This window comes from Diadema antillarum, unplaced genomic scaffold (genome assembly GCF_040938485.1).
Source record: "Diadema antillarum isolate AM-2024a unplaced genomic scaffold, OU_Dant_1.0 scf00000159, whole genome shotgun sequence".
NCBI classification, from domain to species: domain Eukaryota; kingdom Metazoa; phylum Echinodermata; class Echinoidea; order Diadematoida; family Diadematidae; genus Diadema; species Diadema antillarum.
Genome location: NW_027271048.1, coordinates 199,512 through 216,753, shown reverse-complemented (window position 1 = coordinate 216,753; position 17,242 = coordinate 199,512). Strand labels below are relative to the sequence as shown.

The 17,242-nt window shown below is 39.5% G+C and overlaps 1 protein-coding gene across 1 annotated transcript; it reads right to left on the bottom strand.

Annotated features, from left to right (window-relative positions):
- Positions 1 to 1,827: 1,827 nt before the first annotated feature.
- LOC139722166 (uncharacterized) lies at positions 1,828 to 16,006 on the bottom strand. The gene is made up of 17 exons (XM_071633479.1): positions 15,840 to 16,006; positions 15,198 to 15,318; positions 14,310 to 14,476; positions 13,760 to 13,889; positions 12,778 to 12,917; positions 11,647 to 11,776; positions 10,470 to 10,668; positions 9,798 to 9,943; positions 8,548 to 8,757; positions 7,548 to 7,765; positions 7,022 to 7,253; positions 6,455 to 6,728; positions 5,741 to 6,003; positions 5,341 to 5,572; positions 4,480 to 4,577; positions 3,047 to 3,223; positions 1,828 to 2,766 (listed from the first exon to the last, which is right to left on the bottom strand). Exons 1-17 carry the CDS (start codon positions 16,004 to 16,006, stop codon positions 1,828 to 1,830), a joined length of 3,843 nt encoding a protein of 1,280 aa, XP_071489580.1.
- Positions 16,007 to 17,242: the final 1,236 nt, after the last annotated feature.

Sequence of the window (17,242 nt, the reverse complement as noted above, 5' to 3'; positions counted from 1 at the left end):
TGTATTAAGTCTATTGGGATTTCAGAATTCAGCATAGAATGGGTTAATTGCTGGCACATCCTGAACTCAGACGTAGTCACCAACATCATAATACTATGTGTCTGTACTATGTGATGTTAATCATGGCGATGTACCAACATCATAAAATATTCAGTGATTTATCTTCATCCATAAAGAAACCATGTCGGTGTCAAAGATAGTTCTTACCGACGATGGCATCGTTTGTGTAAGCATGTGTATATACAGAGTATAAAAGTGGTTTGTGTGTGCATGTGTGTGACCCTGTTTGATGTGTACGTGTGTGTGTGTGTGTGTGACCGAAATCTGATTGAAATCCCATTAAAACATATGTGTGTGTGTGTGTGTGTGTGTGTGTGTGTGTGTGTATGTATACGTGTGCCTGCGTGTGACAATATTGTGTGGTGTGACGGCATGATGGAGATCCATTCCAAACGAAAGAGTTTGTTACGAATACTTTCATTCAACTTTGCAGAATTAAAGAAAAATCGCAAGAAAAACCAAATGAAAATAAAACAAGACATTTCTATCTGCTCTTAGTAAAGCAACAATTAAATCTCACATTAAATTGCTATTTTGATAAATATTATATATCAATATAATGTAGCATTTATAGGCTATTTTTCTAATTGTGAATAATGGTAATAAATAATTACATCTTTCAGTAACAAAGTTCTTTTGAACTCAAAATAAACAGTGATTTCTATAAAATTTTATAACAGATATATGCTATACTATTATTCTGTTTATAATGTTCTCATAAGTCTCGTGATTCCACTCTCTGCGACCAATGCGATACTTCACGTTATGTGTTAGGTTTGAATGACACCTTAACAATACTCAAGTGAGCGGTATCTGTGCAGGAAATTTGGTGAAAAACAACTTACATTGTTTCTTTACTATCTTTTTAGTGGATCCCTCCATTTCCATCGTAAGTATTACAGTATAGTTCATAACATTACTATACCATAGTACATTGTAGTACTATAGAGTTTATTAGTACATATCTGTAATATTCAGTTCAAGAAGAAAATAGTGAGTTCATTTTCTTTTGCATATGATTTCGTTATCAATATGCTTGTAAAAATTGAGATGTATTTTGTAAATGGAAACGAAATAAAAGTACTTAAATTCCATTCAAATCTTACGTTACTTTTTTGACATGCCTAATTACAAATAATTTGTTATGGCGATGTTCAGGCGATTTTCTGCACACTGGATAATGAAGTGTCCTCCATTCAAAGTGACATCATGGTCTAGGACAAGGTACGTAGCTCATGTACATAAGAACAGTCTAGAACCCCATCACACACAAACACACACAAACTGGACATGCATCAGTGCCCCCCTCAAAAAAAAAAAACTAGACATGATAAATATACAATAGTGACGAAATGGCGGAAATCACGTCACTCCTAATAAAGTCCACTATTTACCCTTTTATCCACCTTGATGAAACTGTAGACGTTGTTGTTTTCAATGTGAAAGACGAATATACTATGCTATTTCAGAAATTTCACAGGAAACTCGGATGATCACAAAGCATAATTTCTCAAACAAGAATTATAGATGTTTGTCAAAACACGATGTCAATCCGTGTACATGGCCCCATCTCCCTGATTTCGTAATTGTTCCTATACCGCATCCCTTTTGTGTGTGCAGGGAGGTGGAATACTCACTTCCACCTCCCTTATGTGTGTCAACTCGAGAGCAAAATACACGTTATAGTGCTGTTCGTCATACACACATAGAGAAGGATTTCTCTTATTGTTTCTGAACTTCAAGGTTGACGACGAACATTGGACGTTTTCAGATGATCAGACAAAGCGAGGATTTCTTTTGTTTCCTTCCTGACGAAGGGCGGACGTTTTTGCCCGGTGATTGTCCACCTTTATCACTTTCTTCTTGATTTCTGTCCGTGGCTAGCTGCTCTTCAGGTTGTTCAGTGATGCATGTGTCTACTTTGTCTTCTCTGCTCTCATCTAGATGCCTGTCTTCAGCTGCTGAAGAAGGATCTGTTACAGTTGACGGCTCTTTATGAACCAGCGCCCTCTGTTGATCGACTCCTGCCGTCGGATTGAGTTCCATCTGACCCGTTTCTTCAGACCCACTTGGCGTCTCCGCATCAGATCCGTTGAATTCATGAGCATCTGTCTTCGTACAAATATCAGTTTTCATTTCTATGCTTTCCTCATCAAATTGATCCTCTGAATTTGAGCTCTCTCGTTCATCTTCCACTGACGCCAGCTGTGATTCTGGCGTGCCGTTCTCTTGCACTGGAAAATGACTAGAGTTTTCCTCGATTATTTCCATCTGTTGAGTAAGATCTGCTTGATCTGACCTTTCCTGATTGTCCTGTATTTCCTCACTCTGTCTGCGTCTTCCTTCATCAGGCTGTTCCTCTCCACTGACAGCCTCCTGCGTCCCTTCGTCGTCTTCCTCCTGATCAGTGCTCTGGTCTGCTTCATCCCCCACTGTTTCCAGCTGGAGCGTGGGCTGGGCGTGCTCCTGGATCTTCAGCAGGAGTTCGTCGAACTTTTCGTCGTCAAATTTGGCCTGACTCGTCTCCTTGGTGAAGTCGATGTAGAGGAGCTGGGTGAAGGTCATACTCATCGGTCCTTCCGGTGGCCATGTCATCTGTTCCATGAGTAAAGGCACGACGGGTTTCCGCAGAGCGTCGGACAGACTCACCTCACGACGACAATTGGCGGAGAGGGCGTACTTCGGAGTGACGCAAGACACGACGACCTGGAGTGAGAAACAATAGAAAGGTAAAGGTTAATGTTAAGGGAGCAATTTTAGTTTCTATAAATACAAGAAGTGTTAAAATGGCATACAAACACAAGCTGCAAAGAGTATGCATTTGAACTGCGATACGCAACTGTGACCCCAAGTGATAAATGATCACTGGTAAGACACCAAATGTATTTTTAATCATAATGCTGGCCTTAAATCTATGGGAGCTTATTGCCGACACACGTAATTCTCTAATATCATATTCTGAAATAACGCTGCCGTCGGCACTGACCTTTGCATTCCTGATGCCCTTGTCGATCTTGGAGTAGAGTGGATCCCCACCACCCATCTGGTTGATGTCCAGCCAGCAGTGGTAGCCTAAACCGGTGAGACGTGAGAACAGTCTCTTGATTTCTGGCTGTTTGCCCCATTGGTACGAGATGAAAACGGACGGATGCTCCAAAGGTTCCTGATGAATTAAACAAAAATTGAACACAGAAAGTGAATTCGGGAAAATTACATAATTGATGTGCGCTGTAACAAAATAGCAAGCAGGCTTTGGACTGAAGATTGATACCCAAACTCTCAAAAGAATGAACCCTATAAATCAAGTTCTTTGTTGATCTATATCACATACACTTCTACTTCTCCTATCCGGCCTACCTCTCTCTGGATCTCTCTATTTTCCGGATGCGATCTCGGCGTGATTTTTTTTTTCAATGTAAGAATTACAGCGAAAAGGGGGATTTCAAACTCAAACAAAACTCCTACACAAACTCACGTAAATTACATATCATTCCAAACATAATTAACATGCATTCACATCTAATTTTAATCTAGATAACATGCATTAGACATTCAATAAAACCCCAAATCACCGCAGGAACATGGATAGAAAACTTTTCGTCAAATCAGGGCACGATGCAAGCGATCGTTCATCGAGCAAATTATCAGAGAATTCTGAACGCAGACCAGCTGACGAGGACGTGACATTGTCACGCAAAATTGATACATGAACATGTAGCTACCACTGGGTAGGCAGCTGCGTGTATTAAACATCGAGTCTCCCATATCCGGCCAAATCCATTATCCAGATGAACGCCGGTCCCGACGTGTCCGGATAGGAGAGGTCGGACTGTAGTTACGAAATTTCAGATGTAAAATGAGTTGTATCGTAGTCAAAGAATCTTTGGTTTGTGGCCATGTTGATGCAAATACAATTAAAAAGCGGCAGTTTATTGGAAAAAACGTACTGAGTAATCATATAGAGAAGGAATGATTCACACAAAGTAGACATCAGCTAATAAGTGTTGTTTCCTTTCCTATTGATATCGCGTTAAAGGCATAATTTACCACTTGCAGAAGAAACAAAAACCCAGCATTACTGCTTCAAAATAGTTCTAACATGTGAGTTAGGGAAAGAAACAACCAGTGTAAAAATTTGAACCAGTATAATCAATGTTAAGTATTGTTAAATATACAAAATGTGAACAATAGTAATAATAAAAATGTTTCCAGACTAAACCGTCTACAGTTATGGTTTAATGAGAAAAATAGTGATATCTCCTTACATTTTAGGTTTCAGTGCAAAAATTTCATATGGTAGGATGTTTTATGATACAACTGACCTACACATGTGCATCAAAACTGATATCTTGAAAATTTTTGAAATCACTGCTCCCAAAGGTAAAAAGGACCTTTAAGGACTTGACTAGCTATCCTTACCTGAGTGTCAGTCTTTGGCGGGGTGCTTGATGACGTTTCTTCAACTTTCTTCACGACGGCAGGTTTGTCTTCCACCTGAGGGATCCAGTTACGGTACTCTGTACGGAGATGAAAAAGGAAAACTTAATTTCGATTTTGCATGATATTTGGGATGCAAGTCTACTCTCATAGAACATATTAAGCCCAAATCTAGTTCATGAGAATATCGCTTATGAAATGGGTGGTCGACATTAACTATTCTATACTCCATGCTCGTTAAGAAAATTATAAATCATGATGGAAATCATTGTGCTGTGTCTGTAGTAACTTAATTTGTACTGTGACATGACATTTGCTCCTGCGACAATAAAAGTGTTCCCATCTTATTTTCTCCAAAGACTCAGGGTTATGTTGGGGTTCGTGATAGGGTTTTAGGTGTAGTTTGATGTGAGGATTAGAATAAAGGTTAGGGTTATGTTTGTGGGTAGAATTTATGTTCGGCTTATCGTGCAGATATCTTATTAGAGCAGTTTTGTCGCAGGAGCAAATGTCACGGAACCAATTTGTGAGTCTGGACTGCCAAGGTGCAAAATAGTCATCTCGGTAGCTACGGTCTTTTGAACAACAACCCCGACATAAACGAATGAAGTCATAACCACTCTTGCTGCGATTACGTACATAATAATTCATAATAAAGAAAAAATACAAACGCAAACGATGCTGGAATACAATAAGTTACTCTATGATAATGGTAGAAGAGAAAGAGAGAAAGAGAAGGAAAAAGCATTAAAGAAACACAAAGAGTTATGTGTGTGTGCATGTGTGGGTATGCAGGTTTGAATCGAAGCTCACTCATCAACGCGGATGAGAAACAACGCTCACCTTCGGTCACCATGGTTTCGTCTGGGTTGACGTGATACGAGATTTGTCCCAGGAGCTCAGAGAACTTGGCGTCATCCCAAAACTTCTCTCCCCTCACGTACTCCTTCTCGTTGTAAAACTGGATGTAAAGTAGCTGGGAGAAGAGCATGCTCATTGCGCCCTCTGGTGGCCAAGGGGTCCGATCGATGAGAATCGGTATGATTGGTTTGTTGAGCAGGTTGGCAAGGTTTACCTTGTCAGAAAAAGGGTAGAAGAAGAATATTGATTCAGAGCATGGTCAGTGGATTTTTACGAGTGATAAATGCACATTTCTGTTCCAAGTTTTTGATGAAATTACAATCTGTTCGGCATTTATGATTACTATTAGACGGATAAACCTTGACATACTAGGATTTCTTACCTCCTTGTTGCAGTTCTCCGAACCAGAGTACTTCTCTGTCACCATACAGAGGACCACTTTGGCGGATCGCATCCCCTGACTGATGCGAGCAAAGAGCTGGTCTCCTCCTCCCATCTGACCGATGTCCATCCAGCAGGGGAATCCTGCCATCTCCAAATGTTTTCTGATGGCTTTCACCTCGGGCTGGTGGTCCCACTGGTAGCTGAGGAAGATGGCAGGTGGTTTCTCGGAGTCGTCGGACGAGGCTTCGGGAACCAACAGTTCTGTCAAGGAGAACATGAGCGGAGAACAATACACCACATACTTGTTGCGAGGAAACACCAAGAGCACAGTTTTATTACTGGAAAGAAAAGACGTCTTGCCAAATGCGATCCTATACAGCAAGGATCATATAGTTTGAAGGTATTCACTCTCACAGAGCGGAGAACAATAGATCGCAAACTTGTTGTAAGGAAACACCAGGAGCACAGTTTTATCACAGGAAAGAAAATACGTCTTGCCAAATGTGATCCTATACAGCAAGGATCATATAGTTTGCAGATATTTACTCTTACATCTTTGATCAAAGAACAGAATCAATTATCTTTCTATCGCACTCATAGAAATGAGAACTTCTACCTTGAATTGAAATGACTCGGAGAAATTGTTATTGTCGTGAGATCGGATCTAAATAACTACATCCGCGCTTTCTACCACAGGATTGTATCACTTTACCTGCTTCCTCCAGAGACTGTGTGATGATCTCCGCGGCGTCTGTTCGTCCCATGTCTTCCAGAGCACTCAGGATGGCGTACGTGGCGTCACTGCTCTTGTGTGTGGTAAACCATTCGGCCAAGATAGCCATTGTCGGATCGGGGGACAGGGCCCAGTTACGGATATCCTCACCCGAGTATCCGAGTCGAACTGCAAGAAACCGCCAGTCATGCTCATGCTCCGGGTTGAGGAGTTTGGATACATCGCGGGACCACTTTGGCGCGTTGGTAATCGTCTGAAAAAAAAAAAAAAGTAATCATGTTTGAATGATGTGGTATAAGAGTTTCCGAATATTCGCTTTCAATCAATCAAAACTTTCAACTATGAAAATGTTTGTCATCATTGTTTACAGTTTTGTGAGTTTGATTGCAGGCTAACTTCCGTGATCATGCAGATATTGAGCTCCTACTGCATTTCTAATCCACTTGCGTTCTTTACCTACAGACAGTATACTCGGAACCTATCAGAGGATTCATTTGTCTATTGATCCTTGTGGATTTCTCAGTCCCAATGATCAGGCATACTTACTTTGCGATCGATCTCTTCGACTTTCTCGACCGTTTCGTCGACGACCTCCTTCAGTTCCTCCAGCTTCTCTCCCTGTTCGTGGACCTCGTTCTTTACGTTCTCGATGTCGTCACCCTGCTGCTTCACCGTTTCGTCCAGTACCTTGACGTCGTTTTCCGTGTTCGTCACACGTGAATCCAGCTTGTCGATGTCCTCTCGCTGCTCGGTAACATTTTCGCTGAGCCCATGCAGGCTACAGAAACAAGGTGAATATCACATAAAACAGATACACGAGCAGAGCCATGACGAATCGCACGCGAGAGGGAGTGAATTTACAATCAGTTCTATACCTGCCAAAATAAGCCTACACACAGCACCTGCACAGACACAAGTAAACGCATCTAAGAATCCTATGACAGACTAAATCTCATTCAGTAATTTTGCTGGCTTGTAAATTTGTTCGCTGCCAATTCTTTAAAAAAAAATATTTCTTTTAACCTAAACCTGTCATGGTTGATTAGCCACAACTGATATAAAAATGACGTACGTGATGTCGTCCAGGAAATCCAGCATCATCTGTACGACTTCCGGTATACCTGACTGGGGATAGGTCTTCAGTTTCTCGATCTCTGGTCGATATGGCTCCAGGGACGTCTTATACGCCTGACCCAGCCGCTTGGCTTCCATTAGGATCACACCGGTCCACATCGGGTTGGCGTCAGGCAACCTCCCGAAGAGAATCTGAAGACATTGGTCTGCTTGTTGCTGCACAAGATTGCAATCAGTGGTAACCAAAAATGAGCTCACATCTTTCTTTCTTTTTTTTGTCCAGGAATTTCTTCAAGAAGCGATGCAGCAATGAAAGTCATATTCAAATAATTTTTATTCTCATCATTATCACTTGATCAAGAAACAGACAATATAGTACAACAGTACAAAATACAATTAAAAAAAAAATACGTCTAAGAATGACAGTATGTCTTCAGATTAAAAGGGGAAAATGAACATCAACCAAAACTATTCTTTATTCATTGTTTGAGAGAATGGATTATTGTTCGGTTTGGTTTTGTTCGTTTACATTCCTATGCTAGCCATGCAGAAGAGGAGATCGTTGTTCCAGGAGTGCATTTTCATTTACACAACAGCAGATAACCTTTATCATCACCACCTCAATATTGTGAGTCATTCGAGAAGTACATACCCTAAAACAATGATGTTCTGACTTTCAATTTCGGGGGAAGCCGATTATTTATCGATTAAAATTCAAGCGTAATCTCATCCATCTATTTCATGGTCTTGGTACCGAGGCGACGAGGAACAAAGAACACATTTCAAACCTAAGTCATTTCTACATCAAACATTTTCTTCTTTCTTTTTTAAGTTACGAATGAATTGAGACTTCTCTCACGTCCGTATGATTACAAACGAGAGTTTCCCCATAATTTGCTGATTTTTTCCCCCTTCGTTCATGCATAAACACTTCAATTGCAGACGTTTCAGAAGGTACCTGTTTGTAAGGATAATGTGTATACTCATTCACTGATTACCTTACTGACACGGCCAATGTTCGCTATCATTTTGGATGCTGACGTCACTGTCATTGGTAATTTTTCCCATGTCTTCAAACAGAAGTCCAGGTGTTTGACGAACCTCTCTGGGCAGTGGACCGAGAGCTGGGCAAGGGTCATGAAGCTGATTGGAGTTAGGGTCAAGTCACTGATGTCGTCGATCATGTCGTCAACGTGGTCTTCCAGGGCCTGGACATTTCACATGACGCAAATGAGAACGATAATAATGATAATTATAAATATCATTAATACACATCATTAATAGAGCCCTAATTACTAAAGTTTCTAAGCGCTAAGCGTCTTGTAATTGAGAAAAATTAGAAAGGAGAAATTAAGCCATGAAGTAAAGAGTAAGATGGAACAAAATACATAACATACATTACAAACATTGTAAATTATAACTTAAGGAACGAACATAACTTAAATATGATAAAAATACAAATTACAGATCTTGAGTGAACAGATGAGTTTTGAGTAATATTCTGAAAGAGTCTACTGTAAGAGCTTCGCGGACGTGGATGGGTAAGTTGTTCCAGGGTGAAGGTGCGATAGCGCTGAAGGCGCGGTCACCATAATCAAATCAAATCAAATCAGAATACATTGGTTTCTTTTTCTCTCGAAAGAATTCCGAACAAGACTCGTATATGATTATTCGTTGTCATGCTAATGGTGCCTTTCCCTGTGTTGAACCACTCAACAAAGAAATTCAGCAATTAGAAGTTAGTATGGTTAATTGCTTTCATGAATGCATAGAGATTCACGGGGTTGTAGTGGGCCGCAAGTACCGTTGATTTTGATGATTAGATTGATCATTCACCGTCATTAGTTACACAGTCCAAACGCTGAGTATAGAATTCGGCCGAAAGTGCGAGTGTAAAACTGTACTATGATACTGTGAGACTCAAGCTACAGTATAAGGCGGTTATTCGCACTCTTGTATAATGCTTCTTCAAGCTCACTGCAGTTTTTTCAAAGCAGGCCTACTCTCCCCTACCGCACTACCGCACTACCACACTACTTCTAACCAAAATGACTATGAAACGAATACATATTTTAATTCTGTAGAATAATTAAAGATCCATCTGAAAGGCATGAAACATAGAAATGTGATATAGAACTTCAAAAGTGCAGAGGAAAATACGCGGAACGTGCAGAATAACAATCATCATGGATAATCAGTGGGGGTGGGGGGGTGGGGGGGGGGGAGGGCGGACTTGCGGGGTACATACTTCCGGACTCTGTTGAACCACGTCATTGAAGAGCATGTAAATGGAGACCTTCTCTTGATTGGTCAGATCATCCAGGAGGTCAATGAGACGGTCCATTTGAGACATTATCACTTCCGGGTTATATTGGTATATTCCCTTAAAGGCGCCTGCGAGTTCAGTGAGAAGATGTGTGGTTAAAGTAAAGGTAAGTTGTAATTCGGCCATCAAGAGTATACATGCACACTCTGATAATACGCGATACACATAATACTTGGTTGTCCTTGGTCTCAACTCTCATGGGCGCATGGTACATGTATTACTAATCGCTTCTGGAAAGAAATGATGCGAATACCAATATCACTTTGATGCAAATACCCCTTTGGCCCTGGATGAGTGCAGAGAAGGAAAAGAATTGCCATACATGGCACATCTCGAATCATTAGTATAATAATTATTTGTATAGGCTAGGCATATTGTTATTTTAATGTACTTTATAGAAATTGAAAATAGCATTTTCCAAATCGTTAGTATTGACAACATCGCTTATTACTATATAGTGTTACGCTGCGTTGCAGATGAAAGTTTACTGGGCTTTTAGTCTGCCTCAAAAATTCTAAGAGATTCTGAAACCCAGTGGCACTGCGTTAACCAGGTTCATGCTCTAATGTACCAGTTTACCGGGTTATCACTCACATCCAATAGACGATCGTTCGCATCGGCCGTCAATGAAGGCTTCTACAATTTCTTTGCCGTAGGGGGCGAGCATCTCTCCGTGCTGAAAGAGATGTGATACGAGGAACCCGACGCTGCGTCTGATATCGGACTGTTCACTGGACAGCAAACTCATGGCGTAGGGAAACAAATCCTTGATCACCTTTGGCTTGCCGCTGTTCTGGAGAAATATAACCACGAAATATTGATGCTACTGTCATGAAATCAATCTTGAATGATATATCTGTTTGTTATTACTCGGGCCTAACGTGGAAAGGCGTTAAATGACGTTCATTTTTTACTTTAAGATAAAGACATTTTCTACATTTCCTTCATAAGCTCTTAGTAGAAGGTTAGCATCCAGGACATATCCATGATATCAATTACATTGTTATCTAACCAAAATGTCTTAAAAATTATCAATTTGCATCATGACACACAACAAATCAATCGGTAGCTTTGTATTCGGTAGCTTTGCTTATAGTTAAGACTACGAAAAAAAACACAACAACGCTGTACTATACCATACTGTACCTATGAAATATGACTATACTATAATACTCACTATACTGTGCAATACTACGTACAAAAACCATACTTGCGCTATATTATGACCAAGACTATACTGCTGTACCAAACTATGAATTAAGAGTATACTATGAAATAAAGTTCAATAGATGCAAACTTCCTTCGAAGAGGCAATGTTGTCAAAGAGAGCACAAGATACTCTGCTTATCCGCCATCTTGCTGGATTGGCTTAGCTGTTTGTCTTAACTTTAGACCTGCGTAATCTTTTCAACAAAATCATCCGCTTGCACTTCTTTCATACTCATTCTGAACGAGAACAAAACACATAGCTAACGCGGAGATGAGATTATTTTGTTTAGAATGCATTGGAATATATTTGATGATGACATATTTGGTACGCAGCAAAAAGACGTAACTTTCAAGTTCAGAAGAAAAAGAGATCTAACTACGTATATACTTTGTAACGTCAACGCATGGAGTAAAGAAAAAAAAAGGGGGGGGGCTTTTGAAGGCACATGGCGTGAGTGAGAATGTCTTATCAAATATCAAAATTACCATAAAACTATACGGTAATCTAGCAGTCAGCCCAAAACTGATAAAGATTAACTTCAATTAGACTATTTTCACAAACCTTGAGAATGAAGTTGTTGAGGATATTATACACGATTTTCCCGTAGGTTGAGAAAGGTCGCTCGTCGCCTTCCAGCTCGTGTTGAAGACAGAATTCCATGATGAATTTTAAGTGTTCCGTACTAGATTTCCTACGGATGAGAAGACGGTGGTAGATATATATATATATGACTTGGTGGCAGATGTCTATGTTCGCTTTGTCATATATATTTAAATTTTTGAAAGCAGTAGCCAAACAATAGAAACATAATGTACAATAACTCAGTTGTCGAATGTGCTATACATCTTAAATAGAAGAAAAGAAGCATTATAATGATGATATCGATAATAATGATGATAATGATAATAATGATAACGATGATATACGTTTTTTTCATTCAATTTTGTATTATTGTTTCCAGACTCATTCTTAAAGAAAAAAAAAATCTTAACCATGAAATTCGTCATTCACCTACGCATTTTGGTCATGCATTTTTGCGCATTGATTAAAGAAGTCAACTCTTTTGTCATTCATATTAAAAAAGCAGGTGGTAGCATTCAAATTTGCCACCGACACCGGAAAGGATTCAGAGTCCCACACGGGCATTCGAATGCTGTAAACCCATTCATTTTCACATGCATTTTCGGTACAAAGTAGTTTACTTTTTACTTATAATTATCATCGCCATCATCACTCTGCACGCTCGATGCAGGCGATCGCTTCCACGGGCTTTGAAACATCCTAAAATCATTTTTTTTCTAAGTCTCGTCGGTAAAACCGGAGGAAAGACAGGACATCGAGACACTCTATCAATGATGACGAGAATCTATGTGCCAACTTCAAACATATTAAAGTAGGGCCTACTTCACGAATAGAATCACCAATACTTACAGTAGTTTTGAAAATAAGTTTTGTGTTACTTGGATTATGACGACACAAAACGATTTCACTTGTTGAAATTGAAACTTATCGCTTCTTTTGCGCTTATATTATAATGACGTCATTTGCGCTGATCTGCCAATTGAAACTACAGGCTCTCGCGATATAACTTTGATCAACATTTTGGCTAGTTTGGTATCAGCATATAGCATGAATGTGTGTATGTATGTGTGTGTGTGTGTGTGTTAGTGAGCGTGTGATTTAAATGTATACCCTGTGACTTCCATCATGCCGTGTCTGGTGACGTAATCAGCGACGTTCATGTGATCGAAATTTTGAGCGAAGTTGGCGGATTTTCCTCGGATCCATCGATTGAATTCTTCCAGAACGGCTGGCATCTGTTTCTCGCATCCCTATAAGGAAACAAGTGAAGACTGACCTTTGACATTTGTCACAGCTAGTGACAAAATAGTGACTATTATCAATAATAGCATTGATAGTCCAGATAACAACTATTGTGATGACGTCACATGACGACGATGGGGATAATAACGACAGTATTAGTAATGGTTACCATGCATTGCCATTAACATACCAATAACATAAGTTATTACTAATTCTAACAGAGATGATGATGATGAGTACAACAAAACAATGATAACATCTTTACTGATTATCCACAAGTAGCTACAATAATCAGAAAAACAAATATTAGCAATAAGAATGGTGCTAATCAACACATGCAGTATCATTGTTATTCTTATCAGTTCATGTAGCACTACTGCCTAGTATTGTTATCATTATTCAATTATTACTCTGTATGATGAAAGGACAATACTAGTATCTCTCAGTATCTCTAAATAACTCAGTAATAAGAATTCATAATCTTTACATCTTATCTAAGAAAAGTTGTACATAGATTTATTAACTGAACATAAAGTAATGAGAGCAAAGCGTCACAGGAGGAACGCTACGATCTCTTTGTCTCTTTAATGGTAATGATATGAAGGTCACTTGTGGTCTTTCGGCTTTAAATTTCAGAGGAGAAATTAATTGAAGAAGCTGAAGGTTTTGAAAGGGGAAACACCCGAATTTTGTTTTTGGAGAGAACAGATTCAAAGGACATAGTGGAAGAAGGACAATCAGGATAGAGGGCGCTCAAAGAAGCCAAACAAACAAACAAACAAACAAACAAACAAACAAACAAACAAACAGACGGACAGACAGACAAACAAACACCAAAACAGCGTATTACCTCCCAGCTGATGTCGCTGGCTTCGAGAACAGCATAGGCAACTACCATGTGCATTGGGGTGGCGCTCTTTAAACATGACGTCACGAGGGACGCGAAATGACCGTTGACATTCCTCATGGTCTTGTCACGACTGAAAAATAAAAACCCATGAATACGGTATACCTATCAAGAATTAGAGGTAAATCAGAATGATCATGAACGGACCCTCGGATCAATTGTTGCCTGTAGTGTCAACAATGATTTTTATGGGGGCATATTTATTTAAAACAAATTTTGACTCATTAATGTGAAGAAAATCAGTCACGGGGGGTGCAGTAAGGAGAAAAGTTTATGAAACGACACCAAATATTGCATCAAATATAACTACAGTGTATGAACTCTGTGCGGTGAGATATTTGATATCATAACGGAGATACAGTGAAATCGGAGATACAGTGAAAACGAAATTGCACGCCGTTTGAACCTTAAGGTAATTCTTTATCTTCTTGGATTTCTTTCTTGCCATTTCATCGTCTCACTTTTTAGCCTCACCACACCCTGGCATGCTCACCTGCAAGCTTCGATCATGGTCGATATGGCTCTAACGAGGGCTCTTCCTAAGTGTGACCCAGAGAGGCGGTTCTTATGCCACTTCCACTCGTTCTTGGTCTCATGGTGCGTCCACGTGATTGGTTCCTGCAAGACCTGACAAATTCTCTGAATCCCATCTTCGTGGCCCTAATGAAGACAAAAAGGGGGCGCTGAGAAGAGTGGCTTGACCAATTGGCATGTCAACTTTTTCATTTCTTTTTTTTTTCTCACTATGGTGAGGATTAACAGTCTTACCTAAAAGTAACAAAGTTGGTAGGGATAGAACAACTACATTTCTCATGTTTGCTTTAATAAGTGCATGGATATCATCTAACAAGCAAAATGGATGATCTTTTATGAAAGTTGCAAAGGAAAAACCGGAATTGTAAAGTTATGCATCAATACTGAAATCGCTTGCAAACCACATAACTCATTTTTTTAAAACATACAAATGTCATTGAAATCCGGTATCTCGTTGATGATGTAGCAACTATACAAACCCTCTATTGTTACAGCAATTACCGACCACATGTACAGGTGGTACAACCTTACAATCAGTTTTTGCTGTGATAATTATAATTTATACCTCTCCAGTGCAGTGCAAATTTGAGCGCATAGTTAACTGGGATGCTTGTCATTATCACCCCGTCCAGAGCCTTGATTATTATTAAAACATGTGAAACTTTAAATAACCATGATTTTCTTGTAACATCATGTCCGATGTTGACGAAAAGAAGCATCAAGAGTATTTGCTTGGGAAGAGAAAGTTGAACGTCACCCATCATAATGACCTGCTACAACATCATGAATTATCTTATCATTCTTTGATTTGATCTCATTAAAGAAACAAATACGTTGCCATAGTTACCTTCCAATTGACGAGTTTTTTCTCTCTCAGGATATCATAGGCCAGGTCGTAGTAAACCATGGCCTTGGTTTCAAAACACGCAACACAGAGGCCAACCAGTAGAGGTTCGTGCTGGTTCTTCCTGTAATGGAAATGGTGTTTGTGGATGTTGCGGCGGAGGGGGGGGGGGGGGGGGGGTGGGAGGAAGGGGCATGATGATACCGTATTACAATTATGATGAGATCTTTGCTCATACTTTTATTTTTATTACTCTTATCGCCAGTCGCAGTTTTCATCTGCGCTTTCGAACGAGTCGTTGACAAAACGGTTACTTAGCATAGGATTTGGGGTAGGACCTATACTTTGCAGGATGAGGATTCCTATATATACGGACCATTTGGCAAAGTTACGAGGGAAGGATTAGCAGAGGGAAGTATACTTGGTAAAGATTGCTAGGTCATGATTACTAGGTATTCGGTGATTTTGGAGTGTTGAATGTTATTGTATTATCTTGTGGTACTTGAAACTTATTACTAAAGAGCATGAAATTTCTCTTTTCTTTTTGCCTATGATATTGATTAAGGCCATATCCTTTGTTGTACGCATTATACACATAGTATGTGTGCGATTTTGCTCAATAAAGAAACTTTTGAAAATTCTCACCGGTCTTTCGCATACTTCAGAAGACTGTCCCTGATGGCATATTGACACGTTTCCCAGAATTCCTCTCTCCCGCCTCCATCTTGTCTCATTTGTTCAATCGCCCGCGGGATGTGTCTCTCGAGGTCTTGAGGTGAGTCGCAGAACTCTTCGGCCAGAGCCACGGACATGGCGCTCTATATCCAGTTCCTGCTTCCGCCACAAGTTCGTCTGCCATGCATAATGAGACATGTGTTCCAATAATCTTAGTTGTGATATGCACGATTGCTCATCATGAGTGTCAAAAAGGGAAAAGGTTTGAATATGAATCGGTATAGATGAATCCAACTTCAGAGCTCTGTAACTTACGGCAGCCATAACTGTAGGGCTTCCAAAGAAGAACAAAAGACTTTTCAATGGAGTATGTAATGAGCCAGGTGCGTTGCTAAGTGCATGCATACATTACGTTTTGTTCGGCATACTTGAAGCCCTCAGTTTGAAATTACCATAAAGAAACAGTACCCAAACCGAATTGGTCTATTTCGAGAGAAACTGAGTAATACTTGTTAGGATCCCACAGATTACGCGCCGTCTTTTTATTGAGCCCTAATAAAACTTTCCTCAAAGAAACGTGAATAGGACCACATGCATGTGAAGCTTTGTTATATGCTTGTGGTTAAAGGGATCGTATAGTTTTGGTTGAGACATAATTTCAAGTTTCTAACATTTATGGTGAGATAATGAGAAACCTCTTATGAAATATGAAAGAGCATGTAATTCCATGAGGAATTCAACGTTTATTTGATAAAAATTGGTTTTAAAATGGCTGAGATATCCAAAACAGAGCGATTCTAATAAAGTGTGGGACCCACCTTTTATTACGATCGCTTTATTTTACTTTGTTTTTGGATGTTTCAGTCATTCCAACCCTGATTTTCATCAAATAAACTTTGAATTCCTCTTAAAATGGTATGCTCTGTACTATTTCATAAGTATTTTCTTGGTATCTCGCAAAAAGTTAAAAGCCCAATTCTCACCTCCACCAATACTGTACCATCCCTTTCAATAGGGCACCATGATTGCATATTGACACCGTATGTGTTGAAATAAGTATATTATCTCAATTGTGAATATTTGTGTTCCACCCGTTTATGTCAAAACCTTCCTGAACTTGTGCCACATAATTCCTGTTTTCAAACGGTTAGAATATGTACACACCAATAAAAAGACAAAACCCAACAACACCAATTACAGCTCTGAGACTTTTTTTTTCGGTTTGGCAAGCCATACATGAGTTTGGAATTAAGAAGAATGTGAAATTGTATGAGCATCACCACCTCAGTCATGTCCTGAACTTGAACAGAACGCTAAATTGCGACATGGTTTTAAAAAGATATATATATATATATATATATATATATATATCT

Bases quoted from the DNA above. Each gene is read 5' to 3' on its own strand.
- LOC139722166 (XM_071633479.1), bottom strand. From the start codon at position 16,006: ATGTCCGTGGCTCTGGCCGAAGAGTTCTGCGACTCACCTCAAGACCTC. The intron at 11,777-12,777 runs GTATACATTTAA...TCTCATCCGTAG, and splicing joins GGCATGATGGAAGTCACAGG to GAAATCTAGTACGGAACACT. The intron at 5,573-5,740 runs GTAAGAAATCCT...TTTTCTGACAAG, and splicing joins CGGAGAACTGCAACAAGGAG to GTAAACCTTGCCAACCTGCT.